At 35.8% G+C, this 26,781-nt stretch overlaps 1 protein-coding gene across 1 annotated transcript in view; it reads right to left on the bottom strand.

The window, feature by feature from the left end:
- Positions 1-26,781, bottom strand: part of LOC148944230 (uncharacterized) — a 404,320-nt gene that overhangs the window by 267,339 nt on the left and 110,200 nt on the right. The window contains exon 2 of the mRNA XM_089099872.1: positions 10,203-10,299. Coding sequence (XP_088955998.1) covers positions 10,203-10,260 — 58 coding nt within the window. The 5' untranslated portion in view covers positions 10,261-10,299. The remainder of the gene's footprint in view (positions 1-10,202; positions 10,300-26,781) is intronic.

The following is a 26,781-nucleotide window of genomic DNA, read 5'->3' as shown; positions in this document are numbered from 1 at the left end:
TAAAGAGAGAAGACAGGTTTATGGATGTTTTATGTTTATGGATTTTTATTGCTCATTGTACTGGTGTTAAATATCATGTTTTCTGTTAAAAGTCGTGATTGTTTTTATGCATTGATGGTTTTTTTTCCTGGTTTTGTGATAAGGTTGGTGTTTTACTTAATGTTTTTTTTGTATGGATGTTTTATTGTATGGATATAAGGTATTTAATAGTTTTTCAGGCTGTTATGGATGTTTTAATGTTGGAGATGATTCTTCATTGTAGCATGATTATAGGACATGACGCTTTTACCCTGACATTGAGCGTGGACATAAAAAGCCGGATACTGAGTTTTTATCACAGTAAATTAGTTGAATCTTACTAGTTTACATTATTTCAAATTGGAGAAATAAACATTTAAATATCATAAGAATGAGTAATTCCACACTATTAAACCTCGAAGGAAATGACAGTGATGTTGTGAAGACAAGGGCCCCCAATGTAGCAGTTGAAATTGGAAAGGATTCCCGACTAACATTTGAGTGGGATGAGATGTTTGGCAGATACGTTATATCAGTGAGTAAATTTAAGTGAGATAAACAATTATGCTTTGCCACAAAAGTGAATATAATGTATTTATCACGACTACAGCATGGATTGAATGCTATTATGAAGCACATTGAGGAAAATGGATTGACTCGCCTAACGCAAAGAGAGTGAAAATATATTCTTTTATTACATTTCTGTCCATAAAAATCTTTTTTATAATGCTTTTTTTGATTAGACACTCTAGATGATCGTTTACTCCACTTTCTCTCTCTCTCTATGGTGGGTGGTGGTGTCCAAAAAGTATTGAGATTGTGCACAATGTAGAAACTTGCAATTGTTATTTTAGTTTATAGTTGGTAGTGGGAGTATCAAGAATGATTGGATTTGAGAAACAGAAGATCTTACGGAATCTAGTCAAATTGGAAAAATGTTAAGTGTTAGATGATGACTTTCTGGAATTATCTCTTCAACGGAAAATATTTTCTCTAGAAATGCTTAACAGTATAATGGGAACTGATTCCCCAGCTTTGGACTATTGTATGAAGCTTATGCGTTGTGAATCAAACGCATTTACTCAATTTATGCATATATTAATTGAAAGGAAGCAAAATGACATTGTGATTCTGCTTTTAACCACTACCTGGAAATTCATTCTTTAAAACAGTAGGATATAAGTTTTGTGACGATACTCGATTAATCCTCCTCCTCCTCCTCTTCCTCCTAGAAGACAATGTTATTTTTTTATTGATTTTGAGTCAGTTTTTTTTTGGCAGTGAGACGGACAACATCGAAAAAATGTATCATTCATGCTCATTATGTTTATATACATTGGGCAGCTGGTCATCATGTGAGAACTGTACTACAGTTGATGACTGTAATGAAAAGTATAGAGTATGCAATCCATGTAAATTGCATAAAGGATATGCTGTACAAATTAAGGACTGTAATACTTGTGTTGAAGAGACTTGTGACTCTCATCGTAATGGGTATCTATGCTCCAATTGTCATTATGATAAGTGCGACCCGTGGGACAATACTTACCCTGGTATGATTGGAAAAACCCTACTCATGAATCTAGTTTATTTTTAAGAGATTCGTGTCGACGTGGCTTTAAAATATTTTGAAAGGAAGAATCTGGAGCGTGTCTCAAATGCAAAAGTTTCAATAGAGTGGTTCCTGTGTCATGATTGTGAGGACAATGCTAGCCATGATTATAAACCTAATGATTTTTATTTGATTGTGACAGAAAGTGATTCATCATATGAGAATATTGTTTGCAACATTACTTCAAAAAATCAGGTAGAAACAGGTGAATTTTTCAATATGAATCGTAATAGTATCATTGTTTTCACAAGAAGATTTAATAAAAATGAAGTTACAATATATTGTGGAAAATGTGACCCTGACTTTGCACAACAGGATCAGTACAAGTTGAATCCAAATGATCTGCCACTACTAATCGTTGTCGACGACGAATTTGATGATGACAATCTAAATGACTATGAAGAAGAAGAAGAAGAGATCTAAACAAATGAAGAGAAAAGACTTTTTTATAGTGCATATATATTTTATTAATAAACAAATTCACATACATTTTTTAAACACTTTATTTTTAGGGCACTGAAATCAATACTGTACTGGTCTGAGAGCGTATTTTCTACTAGAAAGTCATTCAAACGTGGACTCTGTGCATAAATGTTGAGAAATTCACTGAAAGTATAATCACGACATCGAAAAATGAAATAAAGTAACGCATGAAAACCACAGCTTTTGATTGATAAATCTTGTTTTCGCATCCGATTTCGAATAATTGTTTTCCTACTTCCTTCAAGGTAGTTTTTGATGTGTGGTGTGTAGAATACATATGGTAGACCAAGAGGATAAAAAATTCTATATTCTTCGCTGTTAGATAGATGCATAGCCAATGACCCGTCTGCACAGTCGATGGACTACTATTAACAATGATAATGGTTTTGTTAACAGTATGAATATAATCAAGGAAATCTGAGGGTATACAATAGGATTTGTATTTGGACATAAAAGGAACCATGTTAAATACATCGATTATTTTATTGGTGTTCATGGTGCCAAGTCTAATAGAAGACTACCGTCGGGGGTAATTTCCCAATAGGTTTCAAATTGATTAAGTGAGGTTAATGTTACACTCTCTGTCAACGGTTTGTCAAAGGTACACTCTAAACGTACAGTACCCGTTCGGACAATACTCATATCTTGAGTACCAGACAAGTCCAAAACAATGATACCAAGACTTTTTGCGAACATTGAATCGGTAATACCGTTCTCATATAGTTGAGAATCTCGACCTAGGGATTTCATTGTCAATTCATATAGGGTCCTAAAGGATTTTTCAAAGGATAAATTGTAGAGAGGAATTCCATTTACTTTACATACAAGAGGAAAAAGTTCAGATAGTTTAAATTCATGTGGTGAACTTGTCCATGATCCTATGGCACTGGCACTTTTTACAAAAGCCAAGGCAAGTTTCGAAGGAATTTCAACATAGATAAATGAAGAATCGGCGTAGGTACTTGATCCAGTGACAATATGGCACTACATGGTCATTGTCTGAGGAACGAGCAATTTAATATTATTCTCATAGGCTCATCCTTTTTCAATTGCCAAAGCAACAGAACTCATAACCTGTTGTTTTCGCACATGAAGTTTTGCCGAGGTGAGATTGACATTGGCATCGGGTGCTGCATCAAGTGTTTCTCTCACTATGAAATTGGACGATGCAAGTTGTAACTTTATATCAGTTTTAAGATTGGGGGGCATCTATTGGGATATATTAAATATTTCATGATTGAGTCTACCAACTAAATGATACTCCTTGCTCACTGCCCAAGTGAGTTCACCGTCAGTATCAACATTTGATCTATAGTCATAGCCCATTGGCAGACCTCTCAATTTCTTAGAGGCCATTGGAGTAATCAACATAAATTGTATGTAACTAGCATAGTTTGATATATTGTTGCTAGTGCTCACCAATGTTCCATTTATGTAGACACATATTTGTTTAAATAATTTGTGTAGTATACCATTTTAATAGGATAGGCCATCGACGCTGGAGGGAGGTAAATTGTCAGACTGTTTCCTCACCACAACTTCTAAATCAATAAATGCGGATGATAAATCTAAGAAGTAGTCTTCATTGGAATAAATTTGAAAATGTAGTTTTCAGAGAGGGGTTGCTGTGAATAGAATTGTTCATAGTACCCGTGTTTTACACTGACATCCACACTTTCTGCATTGAAAAGATTTAGAGATGTGGTGACACTGGGATGAGATTCCTTGTGCAGTAGATATACCATCTAGGAAAAGAAATCCCTTTTCGATCTAACAATTTTTCTTCTTGGTTTCTTTTTCTTATTCTTAGTTTTCTTTGACAAGAGTGATGATGATGTCTTTCGCTTCTGACCTGAGTAGAGACTGATGAGTGAAGAGATGTTTCTCCTCTTTTTAAAACCTTTTCCACTTTGTCGAGATTTCAATCGCTCGCCAAGGGATCGTGCACTCGACCAGAGATTTTTTGTAACACTTTCCTTAAAATCTTTACCATCCCCCCAATCGTGTAGCGTAGAGGATGCAAAATCTGCAGCAACCGGCACAATATATTTTTTAGCCAGCGGTATCGCAGAGCAAAACAGCTTAGCAAACCAACCGCCAAGACCATATCCCGACATTGACGAACAGCCTTTATAATAGTCCATTCCATGACCCAATTGTCTTGGTTGGAGAGCAGTAACATAGCAATCAATATCATGATATACAAATATATTTTTTCAATTAGCCATTTTGTTGTTGCCGAGTGGGTCGAAAATGACATGTAATCACGGCCAAACCTTTTGTTATTGCTCAAGGATCACCTAATTCACTTCTTAGTGTTAACTGACACAGGTCCAGATACGAAGTACTTACAGTTACATAATGAAGATGCTTTATCATGTATTAATGAACATGTTCATGGGTTGTTTTTCGTTCAAGAACACGTAGGAGGGGGACATTTGAATTACCAACTCTCGATGTTTCCACAAAGGATGCATAAGCAAATATGCGTGAGTCCGAGGCAAGACCAGGTGGATAATCAGCAAAAATAACTTTATACATCCCGCTAACAGTTTCTGCGTTTTTCCCATTGATCATATTCTGTTTAAAGCCAAGAACATCTCTCAGATTATCATTGAGATGAATCATTTCAGTGTCAACAGGAGAGATAATGTATATCCTATCGTGTTCCATTGAATAATTAAAATGGAATGTACCATTCCTACTATATGAGATTTTTCTATTGATTGCACGACACAAATCCGTCATAGTACCATATTCTTTATATATCAATCTGACATTGGGATATTTACTAGATTTAAGTGCTTCAACCCATTCATACTCGACAAAGAGTGACCAATCGAATGGTATAACTTTTACCCCATACATGTGATATTTTTTCTCAGAATATCATATGTATCTTTGAGAATGCAGTCGACAAGAGCAACTTCATATTTTCCATCATTGAATTTGATGGTGGGGGAGAGTTTGGTCCAAAAATAACTTGTTTCATTCAAATCATTTTAGAGAGGATCGGAGACATTGGACATAAACGTTACATAAAAATCATTGGGCATTGTCAATATCTTCAACACTGATCCAAGAATCAAAATCAGAGTTGTATCCTAGCCAACGAACAAGCAACTGTTCCATGCCCCTGTGAGTACGAGTCTTTATATCTTTTCAATCTGATAGATTTATGTGTTTTTAACTTTCTGTAATTCATAATCATAAAAGCCGCCAAGAATCTTATCATCTTTCATGTCCCGTAGACGATACGTTATGGATGTAGTGTCCAAGAGTTTGGAGACTTTAAAAAGTTCAGTGGACCATAAGTAATTACCGTTTTCAAAAACATTAGCAGTTCGATTGATTCAAACAGTATCACCAGCATTGAACTTTTTGTTTTTCTTCTTATTACCACCACCACCACCACTAGAATACTGTTCAAGAAAAGTGTCAAGTGTATTACATCCTGATGAACTTCTTGTGGGGTTGAGTTGGACAGTGATCGATATGGACGTTGATTGTAAATCAAAATGATTTTATTCAAATCATGAATAAAAGTAGCAGTATTTTTTAAAGTGAAATATCTAGAAATTAAAAGTCGAATAGTTCTGATCAACCGTTCGGCCAATGCTACCTTTATTGGACTATGACTATGATAGAGGATTGTATTATGTTTCAGTAGAACCTTATTTACATGAGGATTAACAAATTCACTACCCCGATCCGTTTGAATATTTATATAGCAATCCTGTTCAAGGATGATTTCAAGAGCTTTAGCAACTTCACCGCCTCTCTTTGACTAGAATGGAATGGCATAAGCATAGCGACTAAAAACACTGATTGCAAGTAGAATGTACTTGTATGGGTGATTGTGACGCCGTTGAATCACATCCAGAGTCAAAAAACCTGCTTGTAGTATTTGTAATGGGAAAAAGGCTTTAGTTTTTCGATAGTGATTACCTCTACGATTACGATTACGATTACGAACTCTACGATTACGATGTAGAGTGTAACTTGATTCACTCTGTAGATGCTCTGCCTCCCGATTCTTTTCAAGTTCAGTGACTTGAGCATGTATGGTGGATGAATTTAAACTTTCCACTGCAACAATATTCTCCTAAGCAAGTTTAAATACTTCAACCATTTTTAACGTAAGTACATAGTGAAGTTCCAACTTCTCATCCGCGTGCTAGTAAGATAGGGCAAGGGAAATTATGGAAGTTACAGACTTTGTTTCTTGACTCCACCATTAAGAACTTCTTTCAAATCATTTCCACTTGGCGGGCTAGTATTTCCGAAAATAATTTAAAAACATCGTTAGATATTTGACTAAATTCCTTTAATATGTTTATTTACAATAAAGGTTTTGGGGAAGTTTGATGAGTTTGAAAATTTTTGCAGATGGCTGTCAAATCAAACAAGTCTTATACGATTCTTAACCAAATCTGATAATAACTCTAGTAGAATATAGGTCTCGCCTTTACAACTTGATTCCCATTGCCATCAATTTGAACATGTTCACTGTCATTGAGATATGTCAAGAGTCTTTTACACTGTTCGCGATATGAATGTGGCATTAGATCTGCAATACTTTTCATAACTTTAGACAAATCTTCTTATTATTTGGTATTATCGTTGATGGTGATGATGATGATGTTGATGATGATGGAGTCATTTCCTTATTGCGATCAATGACATTTACTTTGAGCGGTCTCTCACGATAGGGTTTATGTTTGTCGACTCGGCGAAGTGCATTTTGAAGCAGAACTAATTTTTCATCGTCGGCAATTGTCTCATTATTAATGAATTTATTGAGATTGTCCTCGAAATGTTTCTTTGGCGAAAGGGCGAGTTCAATTGGAGTCAATTTATAGGGTTTGGACATTCTCGCTCTAGAAAAAACTGTTTACAAGCCCTGCAACGATTGGCAGTAAAAGTGTAAAGAAGTTACCGCCCGCTTGAAGAAGTCGTTTTTTTTTTTAAATCGTTTATTTTATTTTTGCTTGCTGCTGATTATAGGGAGCGTACAAGGGAACGATGTTGCTTTGTATATGTTGCTTAACACCTTCTGTCAGTTGAACATTGCCTTCAGTTAGATATAAACAAAGTTCAGCTATTAGATCAATGAATTCTCTGTCGAAACCATGTTTGAGTATGGCCTTCCTAAGTCGTAGTTTTTAATTACCCAGGACGGTGAATAAATGTTGATGATCATGTAGTTTCTTCAGTGTCAAGATTACAAGTAACTTTTTTACTGTTCACTAGCAGATATACGGTAAGTTTATTGTCAAAAATATCGGTGACTACACGCAGATCCTCGGTTGTGTTCTGATTCAGGTCCAATAGAATATATCCGTAGGGTTTGTTGGTAGCCTGATTGTAGGCCGAGAGTAGGAATTTTGGTTCACCCGGATACACCTGTCTGCTTAAGGTTATGAGGGAACTGGAATCAAGAGCAACCCTGTAGATGATATAGTAGGTGCAGTTCAAAGCAAGTGTTCTCTTACACTTTCTCTGCTGAAAGAGACTGTGTAGAACTAGGGTTACGGAGATCCGTTGATGATGAGATCGGACAATGAACAATTGTATCATCTCCTGAGACCATTCTTCAATGGACTCAGACAAATCGTCAATAATAAACCAAGAGTTTGATTCAATACTGTTGAAAATGTCAAGTCCATGTATGAATTTCGTGTCTGGGGCAATAGTTTTTACTCTATCATAGGATTCTTGCCAAATACTGTAGCAATAGTAAATTTTTGTTGGATTTTCTAAAAAAATGTTATCACGATTTTGATTTATGTTTGTTAAAAGTGTCGTTTTGCCAGACATTGTTATCCCACAAAGAAACGATCTAAATGGAGTTTTAAATTGATACATAGTCCCCACTTGAATCGATGTCAAAACACAACTGACTGTAGATTGTATCATTCCCTTCAATAAATAATAATAGTAATTTCCCTAATCAGATTCGAGAACATGAAAACGTTTTTTTTAAGAATGACACATGTTTTTTATTTACAGAATAAAAAACATCACTACAAAAAATACTAAATTTTCTATTAATGCACATACACACACATAAAAAACATGAAAAAGTCACTATCATGTAATACATTCAAAACAAGGCACTAAAAAAAGCACCTATCACAATTCGAAAAAGGGCTGCCCCCCCCCCTCCCAGCCCCCGGAAGGGCATGGCGGCCACTGGCGGCCTCCAGACGAAGGCTGCTACCCCCCCGGCCGGCGCGGGCGCGGGGCCAAAAAACAATTTGAACACTTTTCTATTTACAAAAAAATGACTCTACGTTGCTATAAAAAACTACTGCAGAGTTGGGGGAAAAAACGAATGCTGAGTTGGGAAAATATATCTATTAAAAAGAATCCCACCACCCAACCATTTACTATTGAATTTTTTTCCCGACCAAGGCGATGTCTATAATCTCGACATACACTTCGGTCAGAAGTTAGATAATGTCCGTGGGGTAGGACCTTCACACCATCCGCACACATATAGACTTTATCCGAAACGGGACACATGGCTATTTTATCAACTAAAACTGTGTGGTTTATAAATTTTAAAGAGCAAATAGCCATGAATTCCGCCCTTGGAACTATACTATTTTCCACACAGTTTCTATATACATTCATGGCGAAATTCTTATTCACGTAGTGTCTAGGCACCCCCTTGCAGACTTTTTGGATTACCTCGTTGTGTGTTTGCACACAGTACACCTTTGGACCTGCAAGCACACCACTAGAAATCAAGTCACTTCCCGTCTCTGAGTTTAACATTAATAACTGATTTGGGGCCTGACGCTTCACTAGCTCCGGGTAAATGGACTCGTCCCAATTGGTAAAGTCCATTCGGGAGCTAGTTTGCATGCCTTTTACTTTTGACTATTAAAAAGGGCACTAGCCATTTGAATTTCCAATCGAATGAGCCCTTTTTAAGGTTTTTACGGCAAAACTTTCTATAAGAAGCTTATATTCTCCCGGGAAGAACTTACAACCCTTACCCTGAGGGATGTGGGGGAGTGTCCTCCTCAAAAGCATAATTTCTATCTGGAAATCAACTACGTAGACAAAATGAAAATATCAAACTTTTGATTGGATATGTTTGGGGAAATGGTGGGCGTGGAAGGGGTATTAGTTGCCATCCAATCACTTTTGACCCATAAAAATGGAACTAGAACTCCCGATTTCCAATCGAATGCGACCTTTCCGAAGTTTATCCGACAATCCCTTCGGTAAGAAGTGCCTCTGAGAAAAAAAATAATAAATAATAATACATTAGAGCCGTATGACCAATACTATAGAACGCTATAGCGTTGCCTCTGATACGATTAACTGTTTCTGATATTTTGCAGATGCTCCCTTTGGATACTCCCTTAGTTTTTTTTATTTAGTTCAACTGCCCCCCACAGCATTTCCCGAAAGTTGCGCCTTCATATTCAGCCTTTTTTGAAACTCTGGAATAATCTTACCCCGTTTCCCAATATCTTAACCTATATCTAAACAATGGGCAACTCACATAGCATACAACCTTTTAACCCAGGGGCTTTGGGGGTCATATCATGCCCAGAGGCATATTGCTATTGCGCTTTTTGACTATTTTGAAGAAAATTGTTATTCTACAATTTTCATCGTAAATCTTCTGGGGTAGGGCAGCTGAAGAGAGCGTAGGGGATTTTTGCTCTCCCATCACTTTTCACTAGACGGAGCACTAGAACTTTCTATTTCCAGTCGAATTACTCCCTCTAAAGTTTATGAAAAAGTATTCCATGCGAAGCGGCATGGTTAAACAAGGAGAAAAAAAAGTAATATTTTTAGCCACTCTGCTCATGACTTAGGCACTGTTATTGCCCTGGCTATGATAGCAAACCAGTGTATGTGCATGGGAAAGTTTTAACGGGATCAGAAGTAGAACTTACATTTAATGCTTTCTTGTAACGAAAACTCTTGTTGACCTTTTCTTGTATCATCGGTTAAGTTAGACAAACAAATTTGTGACAAAAACAAATTACAAAAAATTCCTTTTGATAGTTGTTAAGTCCGCAATCAAATTTACATAGCCACTCAAATTCAAAATTGTGCCTACCTGCAAGTACGGTAAAAAATAGTAGAAGCAGCATTTGTGTTGTTGATTCTACATTCATTCCAGTCCAGATATTTCTTATTTTGTCCGAGAATAATTACTGAAAACAAAGATTTTATAATTAATTCACAGTAAAAGCTTTGGGAAGTCAAAATCTGAATAAGCGTGGTACCAGTAGAATGTGACCTTATACTTTTCTTGGCCCTATAGACACTGCTCTTTTCTTCCTTACTGGTTTAATATCTTGAAGAAGGTTGAAATGCCCTTCCCTAGGGCACTCTTGAGGATCCATGAACTTTATAAAGTCCCTCCCTTAGGGCACTCTTGAGGTTGAACGAACTTCATCAAGGTCATCCCATAGGGTACTCTGGAGACTGAACGAACTTTAGCAAGACCATCCTCTGTTGAGGTTGAACGAACTTTAGTTGTGCTGTGATATAGCTCTAAGTTGCTTTTAAGGAGCAATGAACTCTGAACAAACCCGAACAACTGTGAAACAGATTGAATAATGATCTAAGATGTTCGCTAAAGCTTTTCTGATGATATCAGAAATATATGACTGATGTAGTCTTGATGTTCCTAAAGCACTCTTGTGAACTCTTACAGATTTCTCTGGTTTTGAGTGTTAGTTGGACAATGATATAGTTCTAAGGTGCTCTTGATTCACTACTATAGACCTTTTAAGGTCTACACCTTTTAAGAGGGAGTGAGTATCCCCTGGCATATAGACTCCATTTATATAGAAGCTCTACACGTTTTCAAAGAGAGTGAGTAGCCCCTGGCATATAGTTTTTATTTCTATGGGACCTGTACACCTTTTCAAAGAGAGTGAACAGCCCCTTGCATATAGGTTCCATTTCCATAGGACCTATACACCTTTTCAAAGGGAGTAAATAGCCCCTTTTATATAGGTTCCATTTCTATGGGGCCTATACACCTTTTGAACGAACTTTAGTTGCGCAATGATACAGCCCTAAGGCGGTTTTGAGGAGCAATGAACTTTAGTTGCGCAATGATATAGGTCTTAAGGTACTTCTAAGGAGCAATGAACTCTGAACAAATCCGGACAATTGTGACACAGATGTCATAATGATCTAAGATGTATGATAAAGATTTTCTGATGATTTCAGAAATATTTGACTAGTTGAGATTGAACGAACTTTATCAAAGCCATCCTCTATTGAGGTTGAACGAACTTTAGTTGCGCAATGATATAGGTCTATGGGTCTTTTAAGGAGGAATGAACTCTGAACAAACCCGGTCAATTGTGAAACAGATTGCACAATGATTTACTACGTTCGCTAAAGATTTTCTGATGATTTCAGAAATATTTGAAGAGTTGAAGTTGAACGAACTTTATCAAAGCCATCCTCTATTGAGATTGAACGAACTTTAGTTGATCAATGATATAGCTCTATGGCACGTTTAAGGAGCAATGAACTCTGAAAAAACCTGGACAATTGTGAGACAGATTGCATAATGATCTAAGATATTCGCTAAATATTTTCTGATGATTTCATAAATTTTGACTAGCTGAGGTTGAACGAACTTTATCAAAGCCATCCTCTATTGAGGTTAAACGAACTTTAGTTGCGCAATGATATAGCTCTAAGGCCCTTTTAAGGATCAATGAACTCTGAAAGTATCCGAAAAATTGTGAAACAGATTGCATAATGATCTAAGATGATCGCTAGGGATTTTCTGATAATTTCAGGATCATTTGGCTTGTGTAGTCTTGATATCCCTAAGGCACTCTGGTGAGCTCTTACTGATTTCTATGGTTTTGAGTGTTAGTTGCATAATGATGAAAGAACAATATCAAAACTAAAAGGTGCATAAAAGATGCCTTTCAATGGTTTGTGAGCGTAGCCCTTGAGGCAATTCTTACTTATTTTTGTTTCCGAACATTTCGATTTTTTTTTGGGGGGGGGGCTTAGAATTATTTTTTGGCTTGGGCTTAGAATTATTTGTTTTTGGAATAATTCAATGGTAAAATATTGTTCATAGAAATATATTTACAGAAATCTTTGCATATCACCTTATGAATTCACAATTAAATGAAATCAATAGTAAGCTATAAATAGGTCTGATCGTGCCCACTGAAATCATGAATTATTTTTCTGGTGTAGGAATCGAATGTAGGGCCTAGGATTTCTTACGATTCTGTAGCCATCGGAACCAACATGTCATTGATATTATTATTTTCTTACAAATACATTCTAAGCAATAGGTTTCATGCATTTGCTATGTCATTGAATTGTATGAGTTTGCCTATCATATATCATCTTTAGTTTGAAAAAACTCCCTTCCCTACTAGTGGTTCTCTAAGCTTATAATTCAATTCGTGAAATATTTTTGAACCTGGACTTTCAGGGAACGAAAAAAAGCAATACAGAAACTACAAAGTGCATAAAAGATGCCTTTGAATGGTTTGCGAGTTTAGCCCTTGAGGTGAATCTTACTTATTTTTGATTCCAAACATTTTAATTTTTTTCGAACGATATCATGTATCATCTTTAGTTTTAAAAAACTCCCTTCCCTACTAGTTGTTCTTGGATCTTTTTATTCAATTCTTGCAATATTTTTGAACATGGACCCTAAGGGGACGATAAAGAGTAATATCAAAACTGAATAGTGCATAAAAGATGCCTTTGAATGGTTTGCAAGCTTAGCCATTGAGGCTAATCTTACTTATTTTTGATTGCGAACATTAATTTTTTTTTTTTGGGGGGGGGGGGGGTGAAGGGGGCTTAGAATTGTTTTCTTGAATAAGTCGATGCTAAAAAATTGTTCATAGAAATATACAGACAGAAACCCCTCGCATATCCCCTTCGGAATTAACAATTAAAATCAAGAATTATTTGGCCTGTGTAGGAATTGAATGTAGGGCCTGAGATTCCTTACGCTGCCGTAGCCATCTAAACCAACATGTCGATGATATTATTATTTTCTTACAAATACATTCTAAGCGATAGGTTTCATGCACTTGCTATGCCATTGAGTTGTATGTGTTTGTATATCATATACCATCTTTAGTTTAAAAAAAACTCCCTTCCCTACTAGTGGGTCTCTAAGCTTATAATTCAATTCGTGAAATATTTTTGAACCTGGACTTTCAGGGAACGAAAAAAAGCAATGTTTAAGGAAGCTAGTGAACTTCCTTCGTCAGAATTTTTTCAAGGGATTAAAAAGGTTACGCAAACTAATCCTTCTGACCTTGCTTTAACTGAAGATAATTTATTCTTGAAATCTAGTGGTAATGACACATCTTTAAAGATTGACAATGATGTCGAACTTACAAGCGGAAATTATCACCCAATGCAATCATATATTCAAAAAAATGAGTTCAGTGATCTTAAGTGTAATCAACCGAATGTGTGCTTTAGATTTTTAGACAGTAGATGTATGTCTAGTAATTGTAAATATCTACACATTTGAAAGTTTCATGTTTTTAGCCGTTGTATGAATAATTTTTGCAAATACCCCCATGTTGATATCTGCAAACGCTTTTCAAGTGGAAGATGCTTTGGCTGTGCAAAACATCATATCAAATTGCCCATTAAGAGTCGTAGTAGGTTCCACAAAACTGGGCCACAAAACCAACGTTTTTTAGGGCGACGCCGAAAACCCATCCCTCGAAACAATCCTCCGCCCCATGTACTTACGCCTGCCCAGTCAGTCCAACCCCCACAATCACTTTACTCAATTGGGACCATCCCCAAACCTCCCCCCCCCCCTTATTCATTTTCCTCCCAAAAAACCCCTTCCTTTCGACTCCGTTTTTCTCCGTGCGTCCAAGAAGTTACCAACCGGTTCTGGACTCCACCCGTTATTTGCCGAAACAAACCCAACCCCTCCCCTCTCAGACACCCCCCACCTTACCTCACTCCCTCAGCATCATCTTGCCCCCACCCCCAACCCCCATAAAAAGATCACTCCCAATTTGACTTATTCCCAGATCACCAGGAAACCTATCTCACCTCCCTTGCGCTTTATCCCCCCTGGCTACCCTACCAGTATGACTCTGGTTTAAGAGTAAGCAGGCAGAATGTTCCACAGGTAACACATCCATGCAAAATTTCTAAAACTTCAAATAGTAAGACGAATTCCACCGTAGTTCCATCCCAACTTAATAATATTCCCATAATTTGTTCGATGTCCTCCTTTTCTCTCAAACCCGGTCCAGTCCCGCCTTTTAATAATGCCTCAAAACCACACCCTTATCCACAACACCCTTCTCATAAGCTTCAACCCCAAATAACTCCATCCCGAATTGAAAAAAAATCCCAATACCCAACTCGGTTTAAATTTCCAACTTTCCTACTCACCAATGCTGAGAGCCTGAATTTTGACAAAATTACTGAACTTGAGGGTATCTATGAAATTCATAAAATTAATATTATTGCTGTGACAGAGGTTCAGTCCCAGAACCCAGATTTCCTAAAAATTAGCAATTATACTCAGTTTATAAAACTTCACTCTCCCGATCACCCTCTCGGGAAAAAAGGGGGTGGTATATTATTTTTTATCCGAGATAACCTCCAACCTAAACTCATCCCCACCCCCAACTTATCAGATTATGATGAAATTCTATGGCTGAGCCTTTGACCAAAAGTACTTCCCCGCCCTTTCAATTTAATTGTAACCGCTGTTTTTTATCATTCCCCTAACCAAAGTATTGACCAGAAATGTAAATTTATTTAACAATTTCTTACAAGTGCTGACTTTGTGTTATCAAAGTATCCGAAAGCTGGTATTTGCTTACTTGGCGATGCGAACGACCTGAGGATAGACTCTATCTGCACCTCTCTTAATATTAAACAACTGGTTAAAATATCTACAACAAAAGGTAACACCTCTCTCGATCTTATTTGTTCAAACATGAGTAAGTATTACAACTCCCCGCAAGCACTGCCACCACTAGGAGGCAGTTACCACTATTGTCTTCTTTTTTCTCCCTCCTCAGCCATTGAACATTGCTTTACTACCTCCATTGGGGTTTGCCGTCCCCTCAGTGACGCAGGACTTTTTTCTTTTGGATCATGGCTGACCAGTGAAAGTTGGTCAGACCTTTATAAATCTAATAACCTTGATGACAAAATTTTGATTTTTCACAAAAAACTAATTGATTCCTATTCATTATGTTTCCCGGAAAAAAAAAAATCAGAAAGTGCTCCAGTGATAAACCTTACATAAATAATCACATAAAAACATTAATTCGTCCGAAAATAAGCTTATTTAAGAGGGGTAATTTTGCTGAAGAAAATAAGTTAAGAAAGGAATTAAAAAGTCAAATTAGAAAAGCTGCCCGAGCCTATTATAAAAATAAAATTAAAGACTTGTGCCATGATAAACCAAAGAACTGGTACTCCGAAATTAAAAAACTTACCGGCAAGAGTCAAGAACAACTAAATTTTAATATAAATGAACCTCCAAAGACCACAGCTAATAACCTCAATAAGTTTTTGGCTTCTATTGTCCACAGTCTCCCACCACTATCTTACGAATTTCCAGATATTCCTGTTCCTTTTTCACTCCCAAATATTTCTCCACTTGATGTTGTAAAAAAAATTGAAAAACTAAAACAATCAAGCATTTGCCCTTTAGATATTCCTGTTCCTCTGATTAAATCTTTCAGTGATTACCTCTCAAAACCCCTATCCACCCTGTTTAATGAAATTACCAAATCTGGACAGTTCCCTCAATATTGGAAACAAGGCTTTATTACCCCAATTAAAAAGAAAAATGGCAAGCCTGGTTTTGACGGCATTCGTCCTATTACCCTCACCTCGATTTTTTCAAAATTGTATGAAAGTTTTCTCGCAGACTGGCCTAAGATGAAAGTTCTCCCCCTCATTGATCTTAGACAGTTTGGTAATCTTAAATCCACGTCAACCTCTCATTATCTGATTCATCTTGTTGATACCATGGGTAAATTACTTGAAAAACCCAACACTTGGCTTAATCTAATTTCTATTGATCTTCAAAAAGCCTTTGATTTGATTAACCACAATTTACTCATAGATAAACTTACAAATGAATTCCACATTGAAACTTTCCTTGTTAAGCTCGTTGCCTCTTTTCTTTCTAATAGATCTCAAGCAGTTAAATATCTAAATTATTTCTCAGATCATCTCCCCATATTTAATGGCATTCCTCAGAGGACTATTCTAGGCCCTCTTCTTTTTTCACTTATGATTAATAGCCTTTCAACCCTTTATGACAATAGATGGAAATTTGTCGATGACTTGACAGTTTTAGAGATATGTCATAAAAACATCTTTTGCAACCCAATGGCAACCCAATGGGCATACTCCAAGATATTGCCTGTGAGGCCTCGTCCCTTGACATGACTGTTAACCCTTCTAAATCCGCAATAGTCTCAGTAAGTTTCCTTAAATCCCCTCCCCTTTTTCTTGCTCCTGTACTTCCTGAAACCTCTGTCACATCTCTTAAACTCCTTGGTGTTACAATTTCTTCTAATTTGAAATGGGATGCCCATATAAATAATATCCTACGACAAGCAAACTCCTCGCTTTCCCTCCTTAAACTTTTAAATAAATTCAGTTGCCCCCAATCACATTTACTACAAGTATACATTTCTTTTGTGCGTCCCTTATTAGAGTACGCTTGTCCTGTGTGGCACCCTGGTCTCTCTAATCAAGCAACAAAAAAAATTGAAAATGTCCAAAAGAGAGCTCTAAAAATTATTTTTAAAGAGGTCAAGATACCTTATTTGTATTTTTTAAATATTTCAAACCTAGACACCCTCGAGAGACGAAGAAATAATTTGTGCCTCCGTTTTGCAAAAATGCCATAACAAACCCTCGGACGGCAAGTATTTTCCCCAAATGTCACTCCCCATCCAGATTACGGCCACCTCGAGCTGTTTCTGATCCCATCCCTGTTTTGTCCCCCATTCACTGCGTTACTTCGAGATATGAAAAAACTTTTATCCCCTTTATTACAGGAAAATTGAATAAAATGTCCAATAGTTTCTTTTTTTTTTTACTTTCTTATCTTTATCTTATCTTTAGCTATAACTGACACAATTAATAGTTTCTAATTTGTACCTAACCAATTTCTTGTATTGCCAGTGTAGCAAGTGTTTCATAAATTTTTATTTTAATTTCATGTTCGAACTTATTTTTTACTTCATATTTTTTATCTTTTACCTGACCTCAGAATTTTTATCTTTTTATTTGACTTGATTTGTTTTGTTTTTTGTTTTTTTTGTGTGTTATTTTATGTTAGTTGACTCAGAATGCGAATTTGGCCTTAAAATGCTAGTGATAGTTCATTTTTTGAATAAATCTTATCTTATCTTATCTTATCTATACAGAAACTACAAAGTGCATAAAAGATGCCTTTGAATGGTTTGCGAGCTTAGCCCTTGAGGCAAATCTTACTTGTTTTTTATTCCGAACATTTAATTTTTTTTGAACTGAAGTTTTTTCAAACTTTTTCACGTCTTAAAATGATTCGCGAAGAAAAAAGTCTAAGCCAAAATTAAAATGTCACAAATAAGAAAACGTCACAAAGCAAAAAACCACGTCGCAATAAAACAAAATGTCTAAAAGTAAAACAGCAAAGTCTCGAAGGAAAAAACGTAGCAAAGAACAAAAGTTTTAGAACTTAAGTTTTTTCAAACTATTTTTTCATGTCTTAGAATGATTCAAGAAGAAAAAAACTTTTAAACTATAAACAAAATGTCACAAAAACATTACAAAGCAAAAAAACGTCGCAAGAAAAACAAAAATGTCTCCAAGAAAAACCTTAACGTCACAAAGGGAAAAACCGTCTCGAATAAAAAAAACTTCTCAAAGTAAAAAAAGACGTCACGAATTAAAAAATATCGTCGAAAAGAAAACAAAACGTCTCCAAGCTAAAAACAAAGTCTCGAAGAAAAAAAGCCCTTTTTAGTTTAAAAAAAACGTCACGGATTATTTTTTCAATTCAGACGTACAAACAGACAAAGACAAACCCTGGGACAAGCAAACACCCACTCAGCCACGCAGGCACAAAAAGTGAGAGACACGAAGGCGTATACAGGCACTGGGACAAGCAAACACCCGCCCAGACACATAGCCTTTGACTGTGAGAGAGACAAAACACATACAAATACACAATTTAGATACGCAAATAGACAAGGACAGACACTCTGACAAGCAAAATCCGCCAAGACACACAGGCTAGGAGAGTGAGAGAGACAATAACGCATACAAACATATAATTTAGGACATGCAAACCAATAAAGACAGGCACTGGCACAAAAAAATACCCGCCCAAACAAACAGGTAAAGAGACTGAGAGACAAAACACACAAAAATACATAGATTCAGACATACAAACAGACACAGACAAATACAAACACATAGATTCAGGTATAGAAAGAGACCAAGACAGAGACTGGGACAAGCAAACACCAGCCCAGACACACTGGCACAAAGAGTGAGAGAGACAAAAAGATAAAAACATATATGTTTAGACATACAAACAGACAAAGACAGACCCTGGGACAAGCAAAAACCCGCCCAGACGCACAACCTTAGACAGTGAGAGAGACAAAACACGTGCAAATACACAATTCAGACATGCAAACAGACAAGGACAGACACTGTGACAAGCAAATTCCGCCCAGACACACAGGCACAGAGAGTGAGAGAGACAAAACGCATACAAACAGATAAATTCAGACATGCAAAGCAACAAAGAAAGACACTTACAAACAAATACCCACCTAAACAAACAGGTAAAGAGACTGAGAGACACAAAAACGTACAAATACATAGATTCGGACATACAAACAGACAGAAATAATTAAACTTAAAACAAACAACAGTTTTAAAGTTACTTAATAAATTATATTTTTTTATCCAAATTATTGGCGGACAATCGCCTTCCCCCATACGAACGACGCAACTCTGCTACGCTCTCAATCTTCCCAATTGTTTACGCTAACCTTTTTTTTCCATCAAGGCTTCATCAAAGAATGCCTCATGAAGGCAAATTTATCCGCATTTGTACATATATAACATTTGTACAACAATATAACTTTCCGGAAATTGGCAAAAAAAAATAAATGTATAAATAACAAAAAAAATACTCGTAGTCATTCACAGGCCAAATTTTTGGACTCTTTCGAGTTTAATGCTGCTCTTTACTTTCATGAGAAGATTTTTTTTTAGATTTGACCTAAAATGAACAATTCGCACTTGAGGCTCTTTTTCTTGCCAAAGCAAAATTTTATCAAATTTTAAGTTGAACCTATCCAATCTCAATAGGAAGTGAATATTTTCTTTGATTAGGTTCTTGGAACAAAATTAGAAACAGGTTTGCAATTCTTCTTATCAAGATACTTGGTTAACCGTATTCTTTTCTTATAACACTTAGAAATTAATTTGCTGTTTTATGATGTGGTTTTTGCCATTGTTGCTCTGGAAGAGGTCTAGGATGAACATTTCTGTTAGCAAAATAGGGTCAAAAAACCAAAGATGTCTTGGCCTTCATCACAACTCTCTAGTTTGGTGAAAATTAAAGAGCCTAAATGGACAACCGATATATGAACCAACATTTGCGGGGACACTTCTTCAGAGAAAATTGCTCCCCATTTGCTGAGAATAAGAAATCATGTGCTCAATTTGGATCCAAAAACCGTAAGTTGCACCAAATGGCTAGTCAGGAACTGGCGAGAAATCGAGGCCGAGGCCAGAAATCGTGTACTCAAGATTACACGATGCAGGTATTTTCTTAGAATACGACACTGCCTTTCTATGACCAACAAATAAAAGTTCAAATAGGGATAAGAACTTTTATTAGACAGTGAAAAACAGATACAAAAAGTTCTGGATATTTAGACCGCATACATCAGTGATCGTCAACAGAAGACAAACTAAAGTATTGCAATTAAAACAAACTATACTTATACAAAATAAAATAATTACTTCTGGGTCGCACATAGTTTCCGCTTCATTGACTTAGAGGGTTTATTAACAGGGTTCATTCAAAGCCTTGATTTCTTCAATTTTGCTTCTTCTCGCAGTTGAAAGAAGAAGAAGATTGTGCCAAATTCATTAAAAATTCAACTTACATTTAGACAATATTAAACTATTAGGATGGATGTCTCTAAGCCGGGTTGGAAATTTTTGTTGTGAGTGTCGTTTGCTTTATGTGCAGGATCTCTCGTGGCCTGCTTTTGATGACAGTTTTCATTTGAGTGTTTTTTTTGTTTTTTTTTTATTTATGTGTTGATTTAGCTCTGTAGTTGTATCCCCTAAATACACTTGCCAAAGACCCTTTTGCTGGGCCACAGCTTAAATTGTGTTTCTTTGTATATATTGACAATAAATTGAGTGATAGATTGAAAAAAATAAGAGATAAAAATATAATATAGATTAGAATAGTGGAAGCCACGGTATAATGAAAATGGTAAAGAATGGTTCTGAAACAAGGGCAATCCAGAAAACGGGGGAGGATTTACTAGATGTTTTCCAGAGAAACTGCTTACGGGTGGTTTTGGCTACCACACTGACTGACTGTGCCTCAAACTGCAAGCTGTACGAAAAAAGTGGTTCAGTTCTATTAGGGCTACAATGAGAGAAAGGTCTAGATAGCTAGAGGTAGTGATAGTCCTATTGAAATGAAACTTACATGGAAACTTACACCTGAGGTATGAATATACAGTGCAGTTTAACGTGCACATTGCAAAAAGCGACCAATCCTTTTATATTATATACCTATAAAGTGATCAAAGACGTTTTGAAAGTAGATTGAGATTGTATAACGCAACCAGACGGGTTTTTGTGGAACTTTCATCATAACGTGTCTTTTTTAAAGCAAAAACTAGAAATGGTCAAATTGCGTAATCAAAGAATGGTCTCATTCTAGAAATACTGGTTTACAGCTAGTTATAATCATTTTTTTTAAACAAAAAACTAGAAATTGTCAGACGGGTTTCTGAGGCAACACCTATTTTTTGGACAATTGCCTTAACTCGAGACTAGTTTCTTAGGAATGTCTCGTTGCTAATTACAAAATCGGATGCTAAACTCAAAATTGTTTGACTGACATCTGCTATTAAAAGCTAACTCTTTTTATTTGCAAAAAGGGATAAGGGATTCGTGAATTGGACTATACGAACGATCTTATTTGAATAATAGGGGAAAAAACAGAGCTAGATAATATTTGCGAATTGAATCATATGAAGGTGCAGAAAAAGGGTTAAACTGATTGGCAGTTAAGGTAGCCCCGAAGGGTTTGTTAACTCAGACAATTTGCTATAGATTTGGGACAACATCAATCTATGGAAATGGCTAACGATGATAGAATGACATGGTGAGTTGACCTAGCTTTTCCTCTCCGATGTGTTCTGTATAATATATAAGTGGTGTTTGAACAGTGTTGTCAATTTAAAATAGGGTCTAACGTTATAGTATACTATAAAGTTGATACTAAGAGAGATGTAGATGGGAAGAAAAGAATTTTAAAAATAAAATTCAGAACAATCCATAGAAATCCTTGCAAATCAAGTAGTAAGGTGTATGTGAGTACGAAGCGTCAAGGATAATAAGCAGCAACGACCCTAACCACCAGAGACCTCAAACCCCAAAGGTCCCCGATCCCCAAACTCCAAGAGGGCCACCTCCCCTCCAACTTTTTGCCCCCCCCTCCCCATTTTTTTATAGTTTTTTTTAAGTTTTTTTTTAAACTTTTTTTATTATTTTTTAACATATATTTTTTCAACTTTTTTTTTTACATCTCTTAGAATGACATATAACATAATTAAAACATAAAAAAATTAAATTTAATATTTTCCAAATTCAAAATAAGAGTGATATAGAAATGTTAGTCACAACTTTTACTATTAGAAAAATATTGTTTGTAGAAGCACTTTTTTTTATTGGACGAAATTTTTTTTTTACTTCGAAATTATTCAAGGTTTTTTTCACGTATCTTAAAGTGACATGAAATATGCTTATGGCTCTAGCAATTGTACTCTATGCTTGCTCAGAGACACGATGCGGCTTTCACAATGGTAATCTATGTCTGTTTATCGACTCTACATAGTTTACTAAGGCTTTTATGACTCCTCTCCACAATGAATTCAGAATGCTTTAGGACTCATCCCCCGAGCCATAACTCCATTCAACCTTGAGCGAAGGTATAAAAAATTGATGAAGTACTTCTCTACGTAACAACTACATTAATAGCTTCCGAGATGATAGGACTGTATGACACAGAATTAATCGGTTCAAAAAATCATCTTGTGGTGTTATATATGAATGTGCATTTTTATTATTGTCGATGGAATTTGAAGAAATTGACTGTTATCAGTGGATAGTGAACTACAATATGTTTGAGTATGATAAAAGCTTGTGGAGTACTACACTACGTTATATAAACAGACTGGGATTCTACAATAGAGTGATTACGCCAATTAATAATAGTGGTCAGGAACTGAGAAATTTTCAGGAGGAAGTCAGGAAGGAAAGGTGAGATTTGCACCTTTTTCGGGGTTGAAGCACTCTATGTAAAGGGTAATGTACCTACAGATAAAGTTTTAATTTAAAAGTGTGACCCTAGGATTCCACTTTTAATCTATAAGAATTTAAGTTTCCTAAATTTGAATGGGCTTATCGCCGTCCTGAAGACGAGGTTAGGTTCTTCGCGCAGTGGATACCTAAGGAAATACCTGATCGCAATAAATGCATAAGACACGGTGAACTTTAAGTACTATTTTTATGTAAATGTCTGTTTTTTCTCAAAAAATCTATTAATGTGTTTAAGCAATAAATATCTTTAAGCTTAACCCGTCTTTTTTCTTTAGAATAGTTCCATTCATTTCATTAAATTATGAAGAAATTGTAAGTAACAATTTCTTTCTTGAACTCACCACTTGGATACACAATGCAGAAATTCCATTCAAGAAATTACGAAAAAATTGTAAGTAAGTAGCAAATTCTTTCTTGAATCCCGCAGGAATACAAAAACACATATAAATATATGGATTCAGGCATACAAACCGACAGAGAAAGGTATTGAGATAGGCAAAGACCCACCCAGACACATAAGCAAAGGAAGTGAGGGAGACAAAAACACACATAAATGTAAGGATTCTGACATACAAACCGACTAAGACAGGCATTGAGATAGGCAAACATCCGCCCAGACACATAAGCAGAGGAAGTGAGAGAGACAAAAACACGTATAAATGTAAGGATTAAAGCATACAAACCGACAGAGACAAGTACTGAGCTAAGCAAACACCAGACCAGACACATAAGCAGAGGAAGTGAAAGAGACTAAAACACATATAAATATATAGATTCTGACATACAAATCGACAAAGACAGCCACTGAGATAAGCAAACATCCACCCAGACACATAGGCAAGGAGAGTGAGAGAGACAAAAACACATGCAAATATATTGATTCAGACATACAAACCGACAGAGACAGGTATTGAGATAGGCAAACACCCCCCCAGACACAAAAGCAGAGGAAGTGAGGGAGACAAAAACACATATAAATATATGGATTCTGACATACAAACCGACAAAGACAGGCATTGAGATAGGCAAACATCCGCCCAGACACATAAGCAGACGAAGTGAGAGAGACAAAAATACATATAAATTTAAGGATTCTGACATAAAAAGCAACAATCACAGGCATTGAGATAGGCAAACATCCACCCAGACACATGAGCAGAGGAAGTGAGAGAGACAAAAACACTAATAAATAAATGGATTCTCACATACAAACCGACAAAGACAGACACTGAGATAAGCAAAAATCCACCCAGACACATAGGCCCAGAGAGTGAAAGAGACAAAAAAACAAATGCAAAGATATTGATTTAGACATAAAAACCAACAAACACAGGTTTTGAGACAGAAAAACACCAGCCCAGACCAAAACGGATAAGAAGTGAGAGAGAAGAAAACACAAATTTATGTATAGATTCTACCTTTCAAACCAACAATTACAGGCATTGAGATAGGCAAACTCTCGCTCAGACGCACAGTCATAGTGAGAGAGATATCCAAAAAGTTGGGTTGATCTAGGTTCAATTAGAGTGGCGTGCCACTCTAAATTCATTGTGAATTCACATCTGAATTTATTGTGGAGAGGAGTCATATAACCCTTAGAATTCATTGTGGGGAGGAGTCATAGAACTCTTGGTATCTATTTCATGCAAATGAAGTCTGGAAATTGCAATTATTTTTTTTATAATTTTTATATTGTGTATCCAAGAGGCAAATTAAAGAATGAGTTGGTTACTTACTTACTTACAATTTTTTCGTGATGACAAATCCAACAATGGCTGATGATGAAAAATTTATTCATTCTAATAGATAAATTTTGTCAATGTTATCTGATGTGCCTGGCAAATGATATTGGTAAAGCATTTTAGTAAGGAATTTGTTCAATTTGATACTTAGATTATGTCAGTGTTGTCAAACGTATCTGTCAAAAGACATTGATAAAGAATTTATTCACTCTAATACTTAGATTCCGTCAAAGCTATCCCAAGTATCTGTTAAAAGATGTTGATAGAGAATTTATTCATTCTTATACTTAGATCTTCTCTATGTTAACCTATCTATCCGACATATGATGTATGCAAATTCCTTTTCTTACATCTCCAATGTTTTAATAGACATTCTAAACGTTTGATATGCTGGCTTAGTCTAAAAATAATGAAAACATAACAATGTAATCATAACATATTTTTAATGAAATAATGTCATGTAGAATATTAATACAAAAAATATATTATTATTATACATTATTAATATCAATTTTACAACTTTGGACATTTTGAATCTGTTCCATAAAATGGTTCACCATGTTTTCTCTTGATTCTATAGCTGTTGTCTTCTCTTAGTTCATAATCAGTAGAATATTCATTATTCCATTTTGAGTCATACACAATTTTTACAGGTGTGTCATCGACAGGCTCAATATGCTTTTTGTCTTTGGTATTACTTGGTTCATTGACTGTTTGATCAATAGCAGTAATGTTTGCTGGTACTTTGTTTTTTATCGATTAATCTTTATATTCCTTAGTGATATTTTCTGCCAATACCCTTCTTATTTTTCTGGCAACTTCACTGTGTATTATCACACAAATATTATATAGGTAATAGTTCCAACACGTAGACAAGATATGGCTTATGATATTGGTAGAAGAGTAGGCCTTTTTTCGTCTTTGATTTAATTCGAATGCTAATACCCGAAAGCTGACGATATGGTTTAACACTGGGTAACAAATTACCACAAGCACTAGCAATAAGATGCCCTTCTTCATCAACTATTATTTTTACGTTGGCATTCTCTTTAAGTGCAATCATCTCCGGAGATCTCAATCTCGCATAACCACCATCATAAGAGTTGAATTTTTTTCGTACTCCAAAGAAATTTAATTCCTTACTGTCATGACAATGCACGCATATATTTCCGATGGTGCTACCACTTTTACTTATTTCATGGTTTAAATACTTCTTCTTGTCAGCATTCAATGCTAAAATAACACTATCATGTGGTTATATTTTCTTAAAATGCTTCATCTTCACTTCTTAGAGATATGAGTTGTGTTTATTGTTCCACTGTGTAAAAAATACTGATTTAATACATCCAGTAAACTAGGTAGTGTCGATAACTGGACATAGAGTACCAGTGGGAAAGCTGTATCGTGTCTCTGAATAAGCATAGATTACATTTTTTAGAGCCGTAAGCATATTTCATGTCATTTTAAGATACGTGAAAAAAAAGTTGAATAATTTTGAAGTCCAAAAAAAAAATTAGTCCAATGAAGAAAGTGCTACTACAAACAATATTTTTCTAATAGTAAAAGTTGCGACTAACATTTCTATATCACTCTCATTTTGAATTTGAAAAATATTAAATGTGATTTTTTTTTTTTTAAGTATGGTACATATAATTCTAATAAATGTAAAAAAAAGGTTGAAAAAAATACCATGTTAAAAAAATAATAAAAAAGTTAAAAAAAACTTAAAAAAAAGTATAAAAAAATGGGTGGGGGGGGGCAAAAGCCGAAGGGGAGGTGGCCCCCTTGGAGTTTGGGGATAGGGGACCTTTGGGGGTTGAGGTCTCTGGTGGTTAGGGTCGTTGGTGCTTATGATCATTGACGGTTCGTACTCACATACACCTAACTACTTGATTTGCAAGGATTTCTATGGATTGTTCTGAATTCTCATTATTAAAATTCTTTTCTTCCCATCTACATCTCTCTTAGTATCAAATTTTTAGTTTACTAGAACGTTAGACCCTATTTTAAATTGACAACCTGTTCAAACACCACTTGTGTATTATACAGAACACATCGGAAAGGTAAAGCTAGGTCAACTCACAATGTCCTATCATCGTTAGCCATTTTCATAGATTGAGTTAACAAGCCCTTCGGGGTTACCTCAACTGCTAATCAGTTTAACCCTTTTTCTCCACATTCATATGATCCAATTCGAAAATGCTATCTAGCTCTGTTTTTCCCCTTATTATTCGAATAAGATTGTCCGTACAGTCCAATTCGCGAATCCCTTATCCCTTTTTGCAAATA

Source organism: Artemia sp. Qi Xiang Cuo, chromosome 14 (assembly GCF_049724085.1).
Source record: "Artemia sp. Qi Xiang Cuo chromosome 14, ASM4972408v1, whole genome shotgun sequence".
NCBI lineage: Eukaryota > Metazoa > Arthropoda > Branchiopoda > Anostraca > Artemiidae > Artemia > Artemia sp. Qi Xiang Cuo.
This window is presented reverse-complemented; position numbering and strand designations above follow the sequence as displayed.